Source organism: Cyphomyrmex costatus, unplaced genomic scaffold (genome assembly GCF_001594065.2).
Source record: "Cyphomyrmex costatus isolate MS0001 unplaced genomic scaffold, Ccosl1.0 scaffold732, whole genome shotgun sequence".
In the NCBI taxonomy this organism is placed as follows: Eukaryota; Metazoa; Arthropoda; class Insecta; order Hymenoptera; family Formicidae; genus Cyphomyrmex; species Cyphomyrmex costatus.
The window spans coordinates 51,141-73,602 of record NW_017280303.1 but is presented as its reverse complement, the minus strand read 5'-3'; the positions used below and the strand labels follow the sequence as shown (position 1 = coordinate 73,602).

The following is a 22,462-nucleotide window of genomic DNA, read 5'->3' as shown; positions in this document are numbered from 1 at the left end:
TTATTTATAGCAATAAATATTAGGAAAATAAACGAAAAATGGCTTCGGATAAGGTACGGATACATGTTTGTAAATTAGATCATTTTATACTTTACCACAAATTTGAAAAAGTAAAGTGTAAAGTATAAAATGATCTAATTTACAAACATTCGTACCTTATCCGAAGCCATTCTTCGTTTATTTTCCTAATATTTATTGCAATAAATAATATTTTCATAATGAAACGACGGACATATTGTACGCTTTCTCGATTTTGCCGCTTGCTGCTTGCTGTTCGTTCGGTTCAACTTCAACGAACTGCGGCAAAATGTATTTTGCGCCGGAAGTGCGTCATCTAGCTTACATAAAATTCTTAACCAATAGTAACGAATTGCTGCTGCAGCGTGCTGCGCATGAAAAAGCACCTTGTGGCTGCCGGCTGATGTCACACATACGCACTAACACACATGCAGGATACTCATAAACACACTACTACACACGTACCTCGCCATTTTGTTGTTCCCATCATGGCCGAAACCGGAGATCCGGCCGGCCTCAGCTCTTTCGGCTGTGTTAGCGATCTAGTATAGTATAGACATCTGTGGATCGAAGTCAACCCGACCCGGAGTCGGGTCGAGTCGGTTAATCGAAAACGCTATAACTCTCCACGAAAAGTCAACAAAGAATCATTTAAGGTACCTTTTCATGCTGACGTTTGACGCTCATTTTCAGCATCAAAACAGATCACGTGATAAGAATTGACGAATAGCAAGTGCTAATTTTAATCACGTGATCTATTTTGACGCTATAAATGAGCGTCAAGCGTCAATACGAAATGGTACCTTTAGCCCGGATCCTCATACGGACAACAACGCTTTGACACCGGACGCTGATTGGTGAAAAACGGGTTATGGGGGTAAATTTTACCCTCGCCACCGGTTTTTCACCAATCAGCGTTTGGTGTCAAAACGCTGTTGCCCGTATGAGGATCCGGGCTTACGCTTCTTCAACGTTTCAGGAAGCTTTCTATTTTCGCCAAGGTAATACCTCGTCGATGTTTTTACTGAAGCACTTACACAGTCACTCTTAAAAATAAATATTAATTATTTTTACAATTTTTAACTTGAAAGATTAACGTACATATCAATCTATTAGTATGAAAATCAATTTAAGAAATTAACATTAATTTCCAATGCTTATCGTAACTGGAACCATTAACGATATATCTTGGTTTATTTATGGAACTAATTATAATTTATCTCATAACGGGGAATAACACACAAACTATTTACAATAAACACATCGCGTTGTACGAGTGACATTGACTGTTCGTATGTATTTGCATGAGTTGGTTAAAAAAGAAAAGGAAAAAAAGGAAATGTATAACAAGAGTTCAATGTGATACATGTATGCTGATTTCGTGAATAAAGCAATCTTAATGGCTTCATTCGTGATGAAGATGATTGTGACGATCACGATCTAAAATTATCTTCGTTGCACATTGCGTCCCTTATTTTACGACTATAGGACACATAAGTACGATAACAGTGTTTTATTATGATAGCGCCTTGCACTGTTTGCAGTTTTCCATTCTCTCATTAAATTCCTCTATTTGCAACGTCATCTCAAAGAATTTGTATTTGTCGTGGATATTTCGTGTAGCGGTGCGTAAAATGTTCTGGGGACTCGATCCAGGTTCTACGAATAAAAATATCGCATTGTTTCAATAAAAAATAACTATCGCAAAATAACAAATATGACAATAATAGGAATGTGAATAATTATCTATGTGATTAAAATTTAAGAGCCTAAAAGATAAACGACGAAATACAAGAATTGATACAGTTTTAAATCGAGAAATATATAATATAATCTAATAAGATAATAAATGCTAATAAATCTATCTAGTACAGGTGCGAGAATTTGAAATATCTATAAATATGAGCACATTTTGTGATAGTGTACATTATTTTAGGATTTTAGTTTGATTACATAATTAAAATGCATAAATAAAAAGTATACATGTTGAATTGTATTTTTGGGTGTACGTACTTATTGCAAGATGCGCTGACAGAGCAGTCTTGTCAAGTGAAAGCGCCCAGATTCTAAGATTATGCACCTTAACGACTCCATCTATTTGCATGAAGGTGTTCTCCACATGCGAGTAGTCGAAACCCTTAGGAATACCTTCCATCAAGACATTAATTACATCTTTAATAATCGCCACTGTAGTGAGAATAACTAATATCGAGAAGAGGAATGTACATATTGGATCCACTAAGCTCCAACTTGGCTGAAATATTAAACGATTATTAGAAGCATACTTTGGAATCATGCGATTTCAATAGATAAGCCTGTTTTTTCATTGTACCACGAAAATATCAGGAAACTTCTGTAAAAGATAAATGAAGAACGTAGGAATGACAATTTTTGAAAACTTTATATCTTTATATTTCGTGAGACACGATAAAAATATGCAAAAATATACGTTGATATTAGGTGCTAAACTTAGTTTCCGCGGTTCGCATTTAGATGACGCTACTATATAGTTATAGGTATAATTTACTTTGACATCTGAAACTGGCTGCATTTTAGAGATTAGATATGTATTTGTCAACATCAATGCGAAAAGACTCATTAAGCGAATAGTGCAAATTTTAAATTAAATATAGATCGTGATAAGTTATTTTTTCGATATGTGTTGCTTCATTATTTTGATTTGAAAAAAAACTGCAGCTGCAGCTCATAAATTGCTTGTCGAAGTTTATGGCAATTATACTCCATCGGAAAGAACATGCCATGGTTTCAGCAATTTATTATAAAAGTGATGATTATGATATGAATGATAACCCAGATAACCAAACCTGCCAAAAGTATGCATTGTAAATTTATGCTATATATTATAATTGCAAAAATCGAGCAGCAGTCGAACACTGTTTACCGTATCAATATAGCGCTAACAGAAATACAGTAAAAATAGAGCAGATCTACGTCATAATACACTAGCAAAAATTCTATAAAAATTCAATAAACGTTACTGGAATAAAGCAAGCAGAATTCGAGCATTACATGCTAGCAAAATAAATTAACAAAAAATATATCAAAACTTGTTATAAAACATGACGACATGTTAAATCAGCAAAATATAGTTAGAAATATGGCACACTCGTTGTCATATCATGACAGCAAAATCCAGTGAGAAATGACAATGGAATCGACGTCGGTTCCATTGGCATTTCTCACTAGGAAAGGCAGTAAAAATACCGCAAGACCTGACATAATTAAGTACTGACAGCAAAAACGCAGCAAAAATCGAGCACAGCCTGTCGTCACGTCGTGTCGTTTTTGCTGTCAGTACTTGATTATGTCAGGTCATGTTGTATTTTTATCGTGTTTTTGCTGTGATAGCAAATAATGATTGATTTTTGTTGTATTTCTATCGTTGTGTTGGCAGGCTAAGCTGTTAGAAACTAAGCTCAATGAGGAAATAGCAGCAAGATATCTGCTGTAACGTCATGATCAAGTTTGTTGGTATACTAGCTAGTAGCTGCTATAAGCATTTTGTTATCTGGGAAACAATGTTCAGACCAACTTAAAAAGTTTGAAGACGCCGAATTGCAAACATTATTGGACGAAAACTTAGCTCAAACGCTCCAACAATTATCTGCAGTATTGAACGTTACTCCGATGGCTGTTTCCAAACGTCTACATGCAATAGGAAGGATTTAAAAGGAAGGAAAATGCTTACCGCACAACTTAATCGAAAATGCTATTGCTATCGCTTAAATATTTCTATTTTTCTGCTCGCTAGACAGAAAAAAGAAGAGTTTTTTTGTGGCGTATTGTGACTGACGATAAAAAGTGGATATATTTTGATGATCCCAAACGCAAAAGGTCATGGATGGACCCCGGCCAACCATCACATCTACACGAAAACGAAATGGTCACAAAGCAATGGCTGCGTTCAGCGGAAAAAGCAGCTTTGCAACTGTTGTAAAATTCTTGAATATGATTGGCTTATACATTTAGATCTAATGAAGAAGTAAGGGCAAGACCAATCATATTAAAGAATTTTGCAACAGTTACAAAGCTGCTTTCTCTGCTGAACGCAGCCAATGCTCTGCATTGGTAGAATTTGTAAGGCGTCGTTTACTACGAGCTACTCAAACCGAACAAAAGACGTTCGATATTAATTACAATTGAACCGTCTGAATGAAGCATTGTTGGAAAAAAGGTCAGCAGTAACCAGCAATAGACGCAAAGTTATACTTTTGCACGACAGCGTTCGACTACATGCTGCTGTAAGATATCAATTAAGATCTACGTGTCGGGCTGTGGCTCCGCGGCAAGGCGGTGGCTTTGTGTTTCGAACTACATACGAGGTCCTCGGTTCGAGTCCCGACATCGCGTCGAGCGTCCGACATTTTTTCTCGGCCCAGCTTACAGCTTCAGAAGTGGGATACAACCAACTTCCCTCAGCAAGAAAACCTGACTTTTCAAAAATTAATTTCCCCTCAGAAATTGAGGTTTATTGAGCGGACAGTGGACTCTCAGCAGGATTTGGAAATAGACTACGTGTCCCTGTGAGAATTACCACGCGCTTCTCAACTTTACCGACAGTGAATTACTCAGCGGGATTCCGATAAGGCTACTTGCCCCCGTGAGTTTCTCATAAACATCACTGTTTGACGATCATTCGGGACGAATGACATTTCAGGCTGGCCGAGCTGTAAGATATCAATTAAGATCTACGTGTCGGGCTGTGGCTCCGCGGCAAGGCGGTGGCTTTGTGTTTCGAACTACATACGAGGTCCTCGGTTCGAGTCCCGACATCGCGTCGAGCGTCCGACATTTTTTCTCGGCCCAGCTTACACTGCAAAAGCCATCAAGGAAACACTGATGCAGCTCGAGTGGGAAGTTCTCCCGCACCCAGCGTATTCACCAGACTTAGCTCCTTTCAGATTATTACTTGTTCCGATCGATGCAGCACGGCTTAGTGGATACACACTTCAAAAATTACGAAGATGTGCAAAAATAGATCGACGAATGGATTGCTTCAAAAGACCAATCGTTCTATTGTCGCGAAATCCATTTATTCTTCTTCTTCTTGATTAATGGCTCCTGCCTCTCTCTAAAGTATGCGGAGACAATACGGTCAGATTACGTCTTTTGTAGATTATATCTTTGGTAGGTACAATAACAAAAGTGATGCAATGCCCGCGAAAATGGCGTTGCCCGAACGAACACCGAGCGCCTGCGTCTACGACATCGTCATAAAGCCCATGGCACATACAAAAACGTAAGGCCGTAAATGTAATCAGTAAGCGTTTTGGCCAATCACAGTAGAGACCGTAAGGCCGGTAGCGAATCCAATGTTATAATTTCCTTATACTGATTACGTCTTACGGCCTTACGTTTTTCTATGTGTTTCTGACTTAATAATGCGCGTCAGGACGAACGGACGAGTCGAGCCCATCCGCAGACACTCATCAGTGAGGATCAATTACTCAGTCGAAGTCGGCAACACTTTCAAAAATATTAGGTTGAATGCACCCGATCCGAAACGCGTCCGTCGCGGTCGAATGGTTTTCTTCGGAACTCCACTTATTCTTCTATTGGGAGTTCAAATTAATTTGGTTCGTTTTCCAAAAGATGATCGTCTCCAAAGACGAGTCATTTTTTCGAGATGGAATTCGAAAATTGCCTGAGAGATGGGGAAAAGTAGTAGCCAGCGATGGACAATACTTTAATTAATCCGTTCATTCATTTTGTTTTGAAATAAATGCATTTTTGGACACAAAAAACGGACCGAACTAATTTGTACACCTAATATTTCCACTTATTCTATTCTATTATACCCGAAAGATAGGAAAAATGTATAGCTAGCGAGGGCAAATACTTTGATTGACGTATTTTTTAATTGCTTTTGATATCGAGATAAACGAGTTTCTTAAGCAAAAAAAACCGCGAAAACTAAGTTTATTATACCTAATAAATTACTAATAAAAGTTTGAAGATACCTTAAAATAAATGACTAATGCAGCGATGAATACTCCCACGCTTTGAATAAAATCACCCAAAACATGAATGAATGCAGCGCGTACGTTGATATTCTTTTTTGCTTGCTCTCCTTTGAGACCGTCATCATGTCCATTTTCCACATCGTTTCTATCGTGATTGTGCCCACCATGACTGTGTCCGCCATGACTGTGGCCGTGCTGATGCAACGACAGGCCCATTCTATAATATCACATACATACATATAATGCATATATTTCTCTCTAAAACAGTTAAATAAAGATGCAAGTTTAATTTTGAAAATTTTGTTATAGCTATAGTTTATATCTAACATTTTCAGCTAATTTTTTTATTTAAATTAATAAATAAAGTTTAAAAATCAAGCTATTCATGTAAATCCAATTAATTCTCAAAAAAATTCTCATTTCGTATATTTAAATTAATTTGTATATTATTCGCGATTACAGTACGCGAGGGAATGCTCCGTCCGTAAGTAATACAGTCTGGCTATACCTATATTCGCTACGACAGCAAAATCGTGACACTTATTATAATATAATATTCTGCCAACCTTAATATTTAGCAGCAAATGCTATTTTATTGAATCTTTAATTACGAAAGCGCTGTGACAGCTATTAAAAAAGTCAAAAGGTATAGCCACAGCTATTTTGACTGTATTAAATTTTAAAGGACCGTCAGTGTAACAATATAACTATACGAATCGAAGTCTATAACAGTCTAGCTGAATCTTACAGTTGCTTATATATAATTTCGTGTGAATTTATATACTGATATATGTAGTCTTTCTAAACTGCGTCGAACAATTGTCGGTCTTGAAATTATGCAATTCTAATAAATCACTGCAGTACTATCACGAATTATAAATTGATTAACAATTTAATAATTATTTGATGCTCTCTTTGGCTAGGAATTGGCTAGGACACTTGCGCGCAGGAAGTAAGATATAAGGAGACTCCACTCCGTAAAATAAAAGTGGACCCATTTTAGGTTTCGAGTTCAGTTTCCGATTCTGATGAGTGCGAGTAAGAGAAATGATCATTTCTCTTACTCGCACTCATTATGCGCAGCACTACTAAATTCACGAGCGCTGCGAGTGTCGAGAATCGGAAACTGAACTCGAAACCTAAAATAGGTCCATGTTTTGTAGACTGGCGAAACTGAGTGGAGTGGATATATCTCCTTACATCTTCCTTCATGCTTGCGCGTAAAGCGAGCGGTCCGCCGACTACCGGAAACAGTCAAAACGCACAATTATTTTATCTGTACTGATTCTATAAAGTCGCTGTGATAGTTATCTGAAACCAAAAATAGCCTCTGCCATTTTTGCTACTTTTAAAGTTAGAAAGTGAATAGCTAACGAGAACTTTAAAATGAAAAGAAACTAGCAAAAGCTTAGAAAATTCGATTGTAATTTTGCATTATCGAAAGTAAAGAATAATGTGATTATCAGTTGTAACATATAAGTATATCATAGCAAAAAGAGCGGACATGGGTCCCCATGCATTCATTTATGTAGCTCTAAAATTAGTACTTACGAATGTATGTGTATACTTCTGTAATCAGTGTTATTTATGAATTTTCATCCGCGCTAGTACATTTATATGTACATACATTATAAATTGTAATAATTTGTAATGATTAATTAATATTTAAATTTGATCTTACAATCAATGAAACAAAACAATTGTCAGAGGTCCCAGTTAAAGCAGAAAAGAAACTTTTCCAATTCTAATATAAAGAGACAAGAGCAATGAGCCAATAAAAATTCGTTAAAATCTTTTTAAATTAATCTGATATATTGCGAAGAATATCACGTAATTATGACTTTTCGTCCCAGCTTCCACTTACTGATGAGTCCAGTAGTGGAAGCTGGGACAAAACGCCATAATTACATGATATTCTTCGCAATATATCAGATTAATTTAAAAAGATTTTAACGAATTTTTATTAACTCATTGCCCTTATCTCTTTATATTAGTTTTCAAAAACTTATTGAATCTTATTACAAACAATTTTTCTAATTCTCTTTTTATAAATTTTCTATTTTTATATATTTTAAAATTAAAAATTAACTTTTATTGATTTTATTAATTAAAAAACATTCTCCTTTATTAGTCTGTTTATCTTTATTCCGACTACCACTGATGTAATACGAGACAACATTTTTCCAACAAATTAGTTTTATACTCAAATGGCTGCGATATTGTTCTCAAAGTCTAAAAATATTATTCAATTTTTGTTGTTACAACTCTGTTGAAATGCTCTAATGACATTGTGACGATAGCTCTGTTACATGTTGAAGTTTAAACAACGTTATCGGAAACATTTTACAGCTTTGTCGTGTGACAACCTCTTTATAGCAAAATATGTAGTTATGCAGTCAAACTGGCTCGTCTGACATCGTCTCTAATGTTGCCTATTTTTACTGCTATAATTTTTAAAACGTCACAATGACGTTATTGGAGTACCTGTAACAAAAGTGGTGTAATTTAAACTGCGACGTTATCGCAGTTTTGAAACTTGAATGTGCTACTCGAGTCCATTAATGTTACATTAAGTACATTGTAAATCCCATTGTTACAGAAATCGTGTACGTGTAACATGTTGCTACATATGAATAGCCGTTTGGTTTGTACAGACGATTAAATAAATATTATCTTTAATGATATCACTAACACTAGATTTACCGCAACACCAACTGCAGATGTGATCAACATCACCGTTGCATCCAACTCAAAGTCTTTGTGGACAATTCTTTCTATCGCGAGGTAGAATAAAATGCCGGTAACTACCCATATTAATAAAACCGAAGTCAATGCCCCGATGACCTAAACAGCGAACAGAAAATTTCCTATTATCAATTTCTGCGTGTTGCAATATTTCTATTGTTTTATAAAATACTACTCTGCAGAAAAGAATTTCCAAGATACGTTATAAATTTTTCCGCGTGCATTAACCGTCTTTTTTTTTTATTAATACAACTCCATAATACATCACAAATAATTTCAAAATTAATTAAAAACAATTTTTAGTTAAATTTTACGCACTATTTATCCCGTGTGTATATCATTCTCCATTCACTAATATTAGGTATATCATATTACTCTATAACATTTTATATAATTAATAATAATATAAATTATACTTATTTTTATTAATAAGATTCGACTAGTTTAATTTCATTCAATACCTGAATATCCGCACATCAAAGAACAGAAAAATACTCACCTCCGCTCGATACCAACCAAAAGGCATTTTTTTAGTAGCTGGTCTGCTGGCAACCCAGATGGAAAACAGAGATATCATAAAAGATGCAAAGTCAGTCAACAAATGTGCGGCATCAGTTGCTATCGCCAAACTATTCGATAATACTCCGCCTAGGAAGAAAAAGAAAATTAAGAAAGAAATTTATGATAACTTTGTCCATAAATAACTTTTGCAAAGTATTTTTGTTTATGCAGATAACGCATTTTGTTATATTACCGACAATTTCTGCTATCATAAAAATAACGCAGAGCGCACTGGCGATCAACAACTTCTTTCGGGCTTTCTTGTCAATCTCTTCGTTTCTCTCTCTGTGACAATGATCTTCTGGAGATACTAAAAATGATCGCAAGAAAGGAATATAAGTGTTTAGTTAAAAAAACGAGTTACTGGAAAAATCAGTCAATTAAATGTCAATTAAAGTTATGTGATTTTGATGTAAAAATTATATTTTAATATAATAAAATATAATAGATATTTCTTAGTCTTCCCGGTTAATTTAGAACGCACTACAGAATTGGATGAATATTTTCTTCTAATGATTTGTCATTGTTATCTCTATTTTTCAGATAATTTTAATTCACTTTCTAATTTGTCACTTTTTTAAATAATCAAATAGCAAAGATATATGCTAACCAAAAGGATAGACAACGCGTGAAGGGTCATCACACATTTTTCTTAAAAAAAAGTTAAAATTGTTCGGTGACTAAAGAAACTAGCATAAAACGCGTTTTATGAAAAAGAGCAAGGTTTATTGTAGAATAACCGTAGTGCACTGAAACTTCCGTATATGGATAAAGTGAAACTAAAACTTTAAATGTGTTTTTCTCGAAAATTTTCTTTAAATGTTTTCGACCTTGGAAAAATGATAACTAAAAACCTAATTAAGATAATCTCTTAGTTTTTTCTTTTGTTTCCTAACACTTTTGCGCAGGAACTACAATTAAGTTTTTACAACAAAAATTTAATGTTTTAAAAATGAAAAATAATAATTTTTGGGTAAAAAACCTTTTTTATTTCATTATTCTGTAAAATTCTCTTTGAAAAGTTCGTGAAAATAGAATAATTTTACAGCCGGCAAAGGTGAGAAAGGCCCTTTAAATCACATCATTATATGTATACATATATACTCGTAAAGAAAACGTACATGGATTTTGTTGATAGTCCGCAGCTGTATTTTCGTCGCCAGAACCTTTCACAACCGTACAACAACCAGACAATTTTCCATGAACACAGAAGATGACCTTCCTTGGTGACATTTCATTTTCCTCGTCTTCATTATTATTCGGGGGAATGCTCGTTCCATAACCATAAATCGCTTTATCCTTAAATCTATAAAACATCATTATACATTTCTATTTTATACAGTTGAATATTATTAAAGTAACGGTACAAAGAAAACCATTTTTACATAAGAATGACTTTTGATTTCACTACGACGCGACAATCGTGCTTTTTTATAATATTGTGCAATGAAAGAAAGTGATTTTGCATTAGCAAAATAATCGTGCATTTGTATTTAATGGATAATTATTTTAAGTCAATCATCTGATGTCAATTTTATTTTTATTGAACTTTTTGGATACGTCAAAGTAATCTTGGTAGCTTGTTATTTGTCAATCAACAACAAATCACAATATCAAAATTTACGTCAATCCCGGGACTATTTTTTATACTTCGTGGCTTTCTTTGATAAGATTTAATGGAGATATTCCATTCTTGGTTGATGTGATAAGAGGTACTATAACAGTATATTATTTATGGAACCCGGTATAAAGTCCACCAAGTTATCCATTTAAAAAATTTGAACTTGTAACAGAATCTATTTCCTGATCAGAAATTTATCGAAAATAGCTTACATAGGTTGCTTACATAATTTGGTTAATTTGACTTACTGTATTTTAAAGAGTGATTTAATATTTTATTCCTTATTTTTTATCAAATTAGATAGATATATCTATTTCTAAACGTAAATTTATGTAATCAATATTTTAGAAAAAAGAAAGAAAAAACAATGTAAAAAAATGAGATATATATATATATATATATATTTACTCTACAGTCTACACTGAAAGAAAAAATTGGCTACTGCAATAATTTAGATGGTGAAATATGGCATAAAATCCAATTCTTGGTCACGTTAGTTATCCGCAATGGCTACTATAAATAAAAATTGGCTGCTGCAGCCAATTAAAAATGCTATGCCATATTCAGCCAATTCTTTTTAATTATATTCTAATTGTGTAAGCAATTCAATGAATCACACACATATATATATATATATATATATATATATGTATGCATTGTTGACATTGTTACACGCTTTAACAACGGCAACACATTATATATACGTAAATACGTGACCAGTTCTTATCGCTTTTTACAGAATGCTATTATCTATTAGCCAGATATCTCAATGATGCCGTGCGCAAATGCGTATTCGTTATACGCGTTCCTATATATGCTCTTCTGTTACTGTTTGTGATTCAACTACGATGACGATAATGCCGTGTGCAAAATCACACGATCGAAGAATATCGATGGAGATAAAGGTTCGTGATATCGTGTACGCCATTACATCAAAAAAATGTGTAAAGAACTGAATAAAATCGCATTTGAATTTCTTTGGAACATTTTTATATTATATCGTATTAATACATACACATATGTATGTATACACACATGTAAACATATATATACATATAATTAATATAAGATGAGATCTAAAAATGATAATAAAAATAGTAGTTTTGTAGCTTCTCAAGAAATAAATACATGTAAAATGCCTATATGAGCATCTATATGGTTGTTAGTGTTTAGAAAAATATATAATACATATATTGGTAAAGAATTGTAAATAATAAAAAATCCTTATAAATACGCGCGCGCGCATACAATATTATTTATGCACTAACAACCGCGGAGGCTCACACACAGACATTTTATTTATATTTGTTATGTAATAACATATATTTGCATAACTCATTTAAGACATAACAAAAGATTTTTATCTATAATCTGTAAATATTGAATCACTCATTAAACGAGTAATTCGCATCGCGAGTTATATATTTTTTACACCTATACATTTTTTTTATCGCGTAGCTTTAATCTTTTCCCGTCGCGTCGTGGTGCGGTAAGGGAAGGCTGAGGAACCTTCATAAACTCGTCCTTCAGAATGCACAGTCGAATGAATGTGGCAGATATTTACAAAGATTGGTGACGGTTTTCGTCATTGAATCAGGGTACTCGCAGGGTAGTCTACAACCTGTAGATTTCTGCCGATAACGTGAATGAGATGCGAGGACTCGCATCACAGATGCGTATCATCGAGTGACATACTTCCTTTCGTTCACGATATGTACGCATGAACTTTCTTATCTCTTTTACTCCCACGCTTGTCAGTTAATGAGGAAATGACAAATGGTTTCACAACTATGTGGAAACTTTTCATTTCAGTTATCATTTGAACGACCAATACGGAAATACAGCAATAGGGGACTTTTACACGAAATTATTGATTTTTCAAAGTCATATCGTTCTATGAATACTTATTACGAAATATGTTTTATGAAATGCTTATTACACTCATGGTGAGATTGTATGTATTTCAGATCGACTGATATACGGATTATCGTCATATACTCTTAAATAATCAGGTGTATCAGTGGATTAATAATCGACGACGGTCGATTCGTCGCTGCGTCGTCATACTATCCGACACCATGCCAGTTTCATATTAATTATACTGTGATAATGCGAGAACAACAGTCTCCGCCTCGTCAAGACAGAGAGAGAACCGCTTTCATGGGCGTCGACAAGACGTTTCATTAGAAAAAATATATTGCTGATATGATAAGAGTTGTGTGAACTTTATATGTATTTATTTATTCTTACAAACTCACACACTCTTAATAAAATTAATAATAAAATAAAATATCTTAATAAAATTAGTCTGATCGTGTTCTAGACGTTTACTAGCATCTTAAAGAATCTAAAAACGTGGGTATCAAATAACGACAGTTTCTATTCTCTGAAAGAGATTGTTAGCAAAATGCACTAAGTAAATGTGATGAAAATGAATAACTCAAATATGAAATGTTAATATTGTCGAGAGAAAGGAAAAAAATGGATTTTTTTAAATATCCCGATATTCCAGACAGAAAACTCGAAAACTCGAATGAGCGCAATCCTTGCGCATCGCGGCGCCTATGATCGTTTCAGGATCGCACGATCCAGAAACGCACACGCGAGTGCACCCTTCCTCCGTGATAAAACGTGATCGTTACACGGGCTATAAAATTATGCACTTCACAAATACCACTACTTGTTACTTGTGACTTAACGCGAGATAACAAGCATGTAGAACATAGTTTAACAATGTCGACAGTAAAAATAGTTTAGGAAGCCATCAGAGTCCTATATCTTATCTACGCAACACGAAAATTACGCATAACATAATTTCGGTTAAACAATCATAAATTAACAATTTGCTGTTCTCAACTCTTAGAAAGCGTAACAGGTCGATAAGCGAATAAGAAGAAAAAAGTGTGCGGTATACGCGGTTTTACAAGTACGATGCGCCAACGAGAGAGAAACTCAAGAAGTCAACCGCAAACGATCGTGCTTTAAACGATCGTTAATAGTTGCTCTTTCACTAATGACGTCCGATTTAATCGCTGGTCTTAAAGAAAATAGTTCAGCAGATTATCTGCATATATACGTTTGTCTTTGTATTGTTATTTGACATCTTTCATGCAACTCGGGTATAAGTTAATAATTTACATATTTCACATTTAAAATTACCTTTCCATGCGCAAAAGACTACACGTCTTTAACACAAACCTGAAGAAAGTATATAGTGTTTTTTTATTTATTCCATTTAGTATTATATAATACAAAATCACATAAAATATTCTATGTTTCTTGATATTTAATGATATAACTCGTGTCACTATAAGGACAATTCAATATAAGATGATAAATAATAATTATTTTATTATTCGAATCGCATATATAAGTGTACAGTCGATCAATCACTGGAGTTTGTACTTTAATTAATCTTAAATTATTTCATGGATTTACGAATGTAAATGTACTATTAATTAATCGCTATAGATACAGCTCTGATTTATTTTAAATCATTTAATGGATTTAGGGATATAAATGTAACAACAAATCCATTGACGTTTTACGTGCGGATTACTATAATGTGAGACAGTAAAAAAGAGATATCGACGACGCAAAGTATTTCAAGACTACGGTTTGAAGGTCCACGGACATCGAGATGTTTTTAGGTCAAAGCTGGTTATTCCGTTATTCCGACGTTTGCTGAAAATACGTGATGTACGAAACCGAAGCAGGAATCATGCGAGAGTGCGCTTCCCTTACCGTCTTCGCACGAGTAGTTCTTGATAATTATATAATGTAGTTTCTTGGAGTTATGATTTACGTAACAAAAAATAATATTGACGCAGTTTTATTCGAGTTCAATGATTTGTTGTAAATACCCGGGTGGGAAACACATCAGAAAACGGAGCAAAAAGATAATTCGATGAAAGTTTTTGACAGAAATGTAACGAAATGATCATTCTCGCCAGAATCTTTTTTATTTCGGTTCTTCATTTCATAGAATAGATCTTTGCAAATCAAGTTGCAAAAACTATAATTAATGTATAAAAAAATAATCGTGTGTTGAAGAAAATAAAAATTACATCTCGTATCGAGATTTGTTGAGTCGATAACTTCTTGGAAAAACCTGATTTGTTATTTTTAAATGCAAGAATTGCAATTATATGTACGACAGTTTAACAGGAAGAAACGTATATGTTTTTGTTAATGCTCGTGAAACTATGGTTGCTCGTCCTCGCATGCGATCATTGTATTAGAGATCCTGTCGCGTACGGCAAAGTGAAGGGGAATCGCGGCCTTGTGTTTGCACAGCTACAATGCATGTCGCGTACGGTAAAATTGCCGCATAATTTCGGCAATCAGTGAGCTAGCTTTCCGACTCGTTAACACGCGGAGACATTGCCCGAAGAAAGAGAAATCGGAAGAAAAGAGGAAATTAAGCTTTCTCGCTGACGATGCGACGAGTGTATGAAATCAATCGAGAATTTTTTAATAACATTCCGCAATATTTATATCAGATTCTTTCAAGGCTGTTCCGCGATGTTGTATAAAACGTATCTTTTTTATGAATAAGAGAGAGAGGGAGAACTTGAAGTTTTAATTTGTGAGAGATTAATGTTTTTTTGATCGCTGCACTGGACGATACAAGAATGTTTTTTTTTTTTCGCTTTTATCGAATATCAAACATATCTATTTCATTTTAAGTACAATAAGAGTGTACAATAGGTCATTAAAAAAATCAGATATTCTAATAATTTAGAAATTCTCGACATTTCGATATTTTTCAGAAGAAGGGACTTATTACACCACAAATATAAATTTAAAAAAATTGCCCAAAATATTTTATAAGATATTATGAATGCATTATCGAAAGATTTAAATGATCGTCATTGAATACGTTATCGGATGATAATTTCTCCCCTCAAAGGTTAATTTTCCAATCGATTCCGCTAGCCAATCCCATACTTTTCGTCTGCCAATAAATAATTCGATGTCAAGCATATATATTCCGGAAAGAGAGAGGAAGCTCGATTTGTTCATGTGCAAATATTGTGAAGATCAACGATTTTTCAAAAGACACACTCCATTATTTCTGTAGATTCCAGCAGACACCACTCTCGTCGTAAGTACTTTCACGCAACATCATCAACTCTCTTACTTAAGAAATCAAGCTCGTCACAAATTACGGAGAATAATTAATCGCGCATTGAAATGCCATATAGCTGCATCCTTCAATAAGCTGCAGAGAAAACCGAAATCCGCGGTGCGGAGTACAATCTGAGAATAGCCCCTTCTCCCAAAGTTTTTCTGCGTTCTTACGAAATTTTCCACTCGCTGCGGTCCTGTGCAACCTCCTTCGCCGCGGAGTCTCACCTGACTCGCTCACAGCGAGGACCAAAGATTGCGACTGAAAGGAAACTCACAGCTTGATTTTCTCGTCATCCATGATCGATCCCGAGGTGGAGCGTTCGCGGATCCAGCCAGCTTGCAGTCGGTCGGCCGTCGATCGCACGACGTCGCCGTGTTGGTCTTCCTTGTTGAACGTTCAGCGATCTTTCGTTTCGTCGAGTCGTAGACGAATGCCAGAAAAAAAGGAAGACTAAATCGCGACTCGTCTGAGGCGGAGAAGCGATCGAGATCGAAAGGAGACACCGGTGACTGCGGTGCGTGCTGTAATCAGCAAAGTCGTGTGGATTGTCCTCTGGACGATCAGAGAGACGCGGATCGACTGCAACCGTCACTCGTCGAACGAGAAACGAAGGCACGCGGAGCTGCGGCTTGCCGCGTTCTTTCGGTGGAAGAAGACCCGTGGTCAGCCCGGGCCCATTCGTCTGACAGATAAAAGATCTAACATTAGCGATCGGTCTATCTCCCTCTTACATGCGAGTATTCACTTTCCCCCTCTTTCTCTTTTCTTTCCTATTTTTACATTTTTCTTTCCCAGTCTCTCTGCCTTTCCTTGTAGACACAGTCTGTCTTTATCAAGAATCCCCCCTCACACACTGTACACGTCGCTCTCTCACTCCCTGCTCTATCTTCTTCTCTCTCCGTCTCTTTCTTCTATCTCCATTTAGAGAAGATACGTCCCATCGAGCTTTCGTCCCACACTTGACTTCGTAAAACACACAGACTATTTTTTAGTAGTCTGTAACTTCAAGTGTCTTTGAACTTGTTTGGAAGAAATCACCTCTTGGGGAAAAAGCAGCTCTGATTCGAGAAATTTCGATTAATCGAATTAGTCACTTTTTAAGCAAAAAGTTCTGAACACTCCTCTTTCCCTCGTTATAGTGTATCACCAATATATTTATCTTGTACCTTAGAGTTTGACTACTCCGTATGTTCCTTTTGGTGTCAACAGATGCTTTCACAAGTCGGATCCGCGCGGGTTTATTGTATCTGCAAAATGGATTTAATAGTCGCGCGAATAATTTGCACGATTTATATCGACAAACACATGATTGTTTATCCCTTTCGCACTGACATCTTCGCCAATATCACGCTGGTTGTAGTATATTCGTATTTCTTTCGACAGTTTCTTGAGACCAAAGAGATTAACGTTTTCTCAAAAGTTTAGCGCGGGATTGATGATCTTGAAGTGTCGATTTTATATTTTCGCGATTTTTTTTTCATAAAAAAAAGGAGGAAAAATATTCTTTAGATCAGTATAATATATTTCTTAAAACTCCATCAATATAGCAAGAGATCCCGTTGGACGAAGCGATTCTAAGCGAAAGTCTATACATCACGCCGCGCCGTCCGTGGATAGCGAATTGAGACTGAGCGAATGGTGCAGAAGGTGAAATAAACACGCGGGCACGTTCACATAACTTTCCAGAGAGGTATTGTTGATGCACGTGATGCAGAAATACGCGGCGATTTAGAGGCAATTGATGAGCGCGTGTCGATCACGCGAGGGAGCGAATTTCATAATCAAGAGGCTCTTCCTGCGATCACGTCAATGCTCCGACGGCGTTAAATTTAAATAAACAAAAGATTCCCTAACCGAGCGAAAATCGATTTGCCCTTGAAAAAATATAGAGACTTCGTCACACACAACAGAGCCTTATTGTTTGATGATAATGACTTCTAAAATTATTACAACAAATTGGCGAAAAAATCTTAATGACGGGTTTACACTGAATCAGTATAGTTGAAAGTTCTAAATCTTAACTTTTATATATATATATAGTCTGTTCAATAAGAGCGTACGGTTCCGCATTTCATTAATAGATGATGTTAAGTTTGGTTTTTCCGACTCTTTGAACAGTTCGGAAGAATGCTTTGAGGTTATATATGGGTAATGTGACTTGTTTTGACTGTAACAGAGCAAATAACCACAATGAGTGCTGCGTATGCAAATCGTTTTGAAGCAGTGTTCCTTTGCACACATCCGAAAGAACCGAAAATATCGTACGCAGCTGCCGGGCGTTACATGCAAAAAAGTCAGAAAGATTCGTCAGGAAGTGGGTGAAACGTTACAAAACGAAACAAAAAATGTCGACGACCTGCCGGAACGTGGCACCTGACGGTCAACGACGAAGAAGGACGACAAAGCTATCATCAAGATATTTGAGAAGAATCCTGGGTGTTCATTACAACGAGCGAAAAATCTTTTATTGAAAAAGGGTTAGATGTGAGCCTTAATACTATTAGACAACGATTGCTTGATTCCGAATACGGTTGGCGATCTACAAAGAAACAATTTAACTCGTACGTTCTTGTTGAACAGACTGTATTTTTATATATCCACATTAAGTCGTTAATTATCCAGCGAATCATTCGACAACAATGAAAAGGAAGAAAGTTTAATTTAACTAATCTTAAGAAAATATATCGGTATCGTTAAAGCTACATAACACAAAAAAAAAAAAAACGTTAAGACATAAGGCGAAATCAACATATTGGATTTAGTCAAATCGCTTGCGTTTTACTGCTTAAATTTTTTGTGGCCCGTAGGGTGCATTCCACTTGATGCTCGAAATGCTCATGGAATCATTTTGTTCTCGTCGTTTATCAAATATTACACAAAGATAAATGCGAGCTTTGTAAACGCTAAATGGAACGTACCTTATTTAAGTTCAACCTAATGTTTTATCCAAAATGGAGGAATTTATTTATAATAATGAAGTCACGAATGAAGCTCATTAGGCTAAACATTAAGTTTAATCACAAGTCATGTGAAAAACCGGACCTTAGTCGTATATAAATTGGCTGTTGGCCAACTTCACCGATTCACCGATAAGACTTAGGACTATCGACTTATTTTAGACCCGGTGTTAGATAAGATAAAGATTTCAGCGAGGAAAACGCGGAAATAGTAGGTTAAATATTTTCAAACAAGACAACACAATTTATATAGTTTGTAATATTACAAAAAATGACTCCAGCAAACACAGAATATGACCGCAAATTACAGCAACATTGTAACATTTCTGCAATATAACAGGAATGTTACAATATTTGCTGCAATATTGCGGTTATATTCTATGTTTGCATGAATGTCGCAAACGCGCTCTTGAAAAGTAAATATCTTCTCTGTTGTGCTGTGTATTCTGTAATTACGTCTTTTTAAAATATTAAATTGAAATAAAACAGCTACAAAAGAGGCAGTTTAAAAGAAGATAAATTAGCTGAAAAAGAACAGTATACAGTATTTACATATATTATAACACATTCTCTTTTTTCTTTACTATATATATAATAGTTGAAATTTATCAAATATAAAAAATTATAATAAATTAAATTAAAATAAATTTAATGTCTTTAGCGTGAACATAAAAAAGTTAAACATAAAAAATGTTCGTTTAACTCTTTTAGTTGTATGATGAAAATCGTGTTCACTCGCAGCATAAAAATATAGATGCGGTATACAAATATAGACAGTCATCATTCTCGACGTGCAATGAAATATAACAAAAAGCTGCCCGTTATGTATATAACTTCTTTTTAAATGCTGATAGTGATGTGCATGGCTGCCATGGTTTGCATCGTGCATCATTGATGAATGCGCAATGCAAATATGCGTTATGAGATTCCCGGAAAAATGAATGTGCGAGTAAAGCGAGAAGATGAGAATACTTATAAATTATCTCTAACAAATGGGGTCTTATCTAAAGTTACGTTCATATGATACAGATGCGTAAATCAACACAATGTAATGCGGAAGTTCGTTTTTTTGATTCTAAATTGTACGCCTTCGCGCTATCCAAGATTCCGATAATGTTTCGAGATCGTATAGAATATGCAACTGTCTGATTAGAATTAATTGAAATTAAATCGTTAGTTGTTAAAACTTAGTAATTTTGAAAAATAATAATACTGCTTCTTTCCTCATATCACGGAGAACCTAAAAGCGAGAAGATAAGAGCAATTTTGAACTTGTTATTTACTCGTCCACGGTGCAGTCGAAGTCCATTTTCACGGTGGTGCTCGACCAGGACTACTGGCTGCTATCTAGTGCAGTGATGTTTTGTAACTCTTTCGGTAGGATACCGCAAAACGAGGGGTAGGGTTTTGTGTGAAACAATTGGATACTTAGGGTTGCATTTTTACGTTTACGCGGAAACGTGATCGCAAGAAAAAAAGGTCGTCACACAGAATGTTGGACAGTCAGAAAGAAATAATAATAATATAGGTATATCTATTAATGGATGACCTCCGACTGTCTATCAAAAACTACGTTTACGAACGGCACCGATAATAAAAAAAGCGTAAAGGTAGCAGGATTTTTAATGATTGGCATGTTCCTGGTATAGATAATTTAACGCATTATTTTTAATTTTTCAATCGATATAATTGTCATTGATTTATAACTTTCTAACAATAACAGTCAATTAAAATTACCTGTTTGGTAACGTATACGTTTGGTTGATATACGATAACTTAATTGCTATCGTATAATATATAATGGGTTTCTTATAAATAAGTAATGCAATTTAATACAAAAGTTCTAGAAAACAAAAAAAATATAAATATTTCTATTATGTATTATAAATTTTAGTAATAAATATATAAAAATAAATTTTTAATTTTTTTTCAACACAAGAATTATATATATATATATATAAAATTTAAGGTACTCTTTTTTTCATTTTCTAATTATTTTTCTCATTTTATAGTATCGTTTTAAAAATTGTTTCAATTATTCAAATTACATATCAGATTATTTTTAAACGATTTTGCTATCCACAAGGTATCATTTAAAAAAATGTATATTCTTTTTTTTGCAAAAGTATATCAAATGCTCAACGAACTCAATGTGTATTAATTCTGCTACAAACAAAAAGTTTAAGAACGAGGTATACTCGAACACATCAAAATAATATCAAAACAAGACTTACTCGTTAGCTATGTTGTTTTGTTCGACAACAGCGAGAATTTCTACGTCGGCGGATTTATCTCCGCTGTTATCCATGTCGTGAATTTTCCAGGCAGATCGCCGAGGAGGAGTACGAAGTAGTACGAACAACGCGGGTGCGCGAGCATCGAACAATTGACAGAAACCGTCCGCCAAACCGAACGCGCAGCCAAGACAAGGCAAAGGCAAATCTGCGACAGCGCGGGGTTACTATGCGTCGGGAGATGTCATTAGTGCGTGGTGGTCTGGCTCTCTCTTTCACTCTTGATGTTTATATAAATATTATGAACAAAGGGGACGCACGCATGACGACCCAGATCAATCAATTTGATATCTTTGTTTCTGCAAGAATCGTCAATAGGAACCGCTTCTGATTAGATGTACAGATGTCTGATGACGAGTCTGCATTGCTGCAATTTCACGCATTCATTGATCCACAAAATCAACGAAATAACAAAATAAGCGAAATAAGATAAACGACGATAAATGCCTTATCGCGAAAAATTAGTCCATTTCGCACGACCTCGCGCATTTATACGCTCGATCTTCAATTGAAAAATGATTTCTAAAATAATTTCTATCTCGATATGATTGAAGAATTATTGGATTATAGAATGTTTGGGTTACAGAAATGTGTCAAATTTCTTCGCTCGCCTCGCTCTGATTAGCTTCGCGACCGCGGCATTCAAAATAAATTCCTACGAAAGACACAATCGTCATTAACACATGCAATGATCCGTGCTGAAAAATACATATATCGCAAAAACTCATTAAAAATAGAATCGGATTTCCAGTATCCACAAATAAATTTATCGGTACATAATATATGTATAGACAAATTTTATTTAAAAGCCAAATATCAATAAGATTTTAACTCTTTTTTTTTTTTTGTCTTTCTTTTTTCGCAAACACCAAGTCTAAAACTGTAGCACAAGACGTCTTTAAATCGTTTTTTAAACACAAAAAACGTTGTATAACTCGATTATGACTCAGCATTTTTTGTTATTTGGGTTGTTATACCATACAAGATAAAATATCAAAGATACTTTACAAATGTTAAAAGTTTATTTCTTATAACTATTATAGTGGACAATAATCAATCACAACATTGGCTCAATAACATGAACAAAATCGTATGCTCATGAATAACCAGAATACTGTAATATCGACAATTATAATTATTGAACTTTA

The 22,462-nt window shown here is 34.8% G+C and overlaps 1 protein-coding gene across 2 annotated transcripts; it reads right to left on the bottom strand.

Moving 5' to 3' along the window:
- Positions 1–1,210: 1,210 nt before the first annotated feature.
- LOC108780756 (zinc transporter 2) lies at positions 1,211–21,556 on the bottom strand. Of its 2 annotated transcripts, none has more exons than XM_018548556.1 (8): positions 21,255–21,556; positions 10,430–10,614; positions 9,502–9,618; positions 9,247–9,395; positions 8,695–8,846; positions 6,000–6,219; positions 2,032–2,272; positions 1,211–1,677 (listed from the first exon to the last, which is right to left on the bottom strand). In XM_018548556.1, the coding sequence occupies exons 1-8, from the start codon at positions 21,326–21,328 to the stop codon at positions 1,535–1,537; spliced, it is 1,281 nt and encodes a 426-aa protein (XP_018404058.1). In that variant the 5' UTR covers positions 21,329–21,556; the 3' UTR covers positions 1,211–1,534. The 2 variants fall into 2 exon arrangements, with proteins under 2 accessions (XP_018404058.1, XP_018404059.1); XM_018548557.1 differs by lacking the exon at positions 21,255–21,556 and adding an exon at positions 16,338–17,196.
- Between the last annotated feature and the right edge of the window lie 906 nt (positions 21,557–22,462).

Coding starts and splice junctions, on each gene's coding strand:
- LOC108780756 (XM_018548556.1), bottom strand. CDS start 21,328: ATGGATAACAGCGGAGATAAATCCGCCGACGTAGAAATTCTCGCTGTT. Junction 10,615..21,254: donor CAAAACAACATAGCTAACGA/GTAAGTCTTGTT, acceptor GATGTTTTATAG/ATTTAAGGATAAAGCGATTT. Junction 1,678..2,031: donor GTCAGCGCATCTTGCAATAA/GTACGTACACCC, acceptor TTTTATTCGTAG/AACCTGGATCGAGTCCCCAG.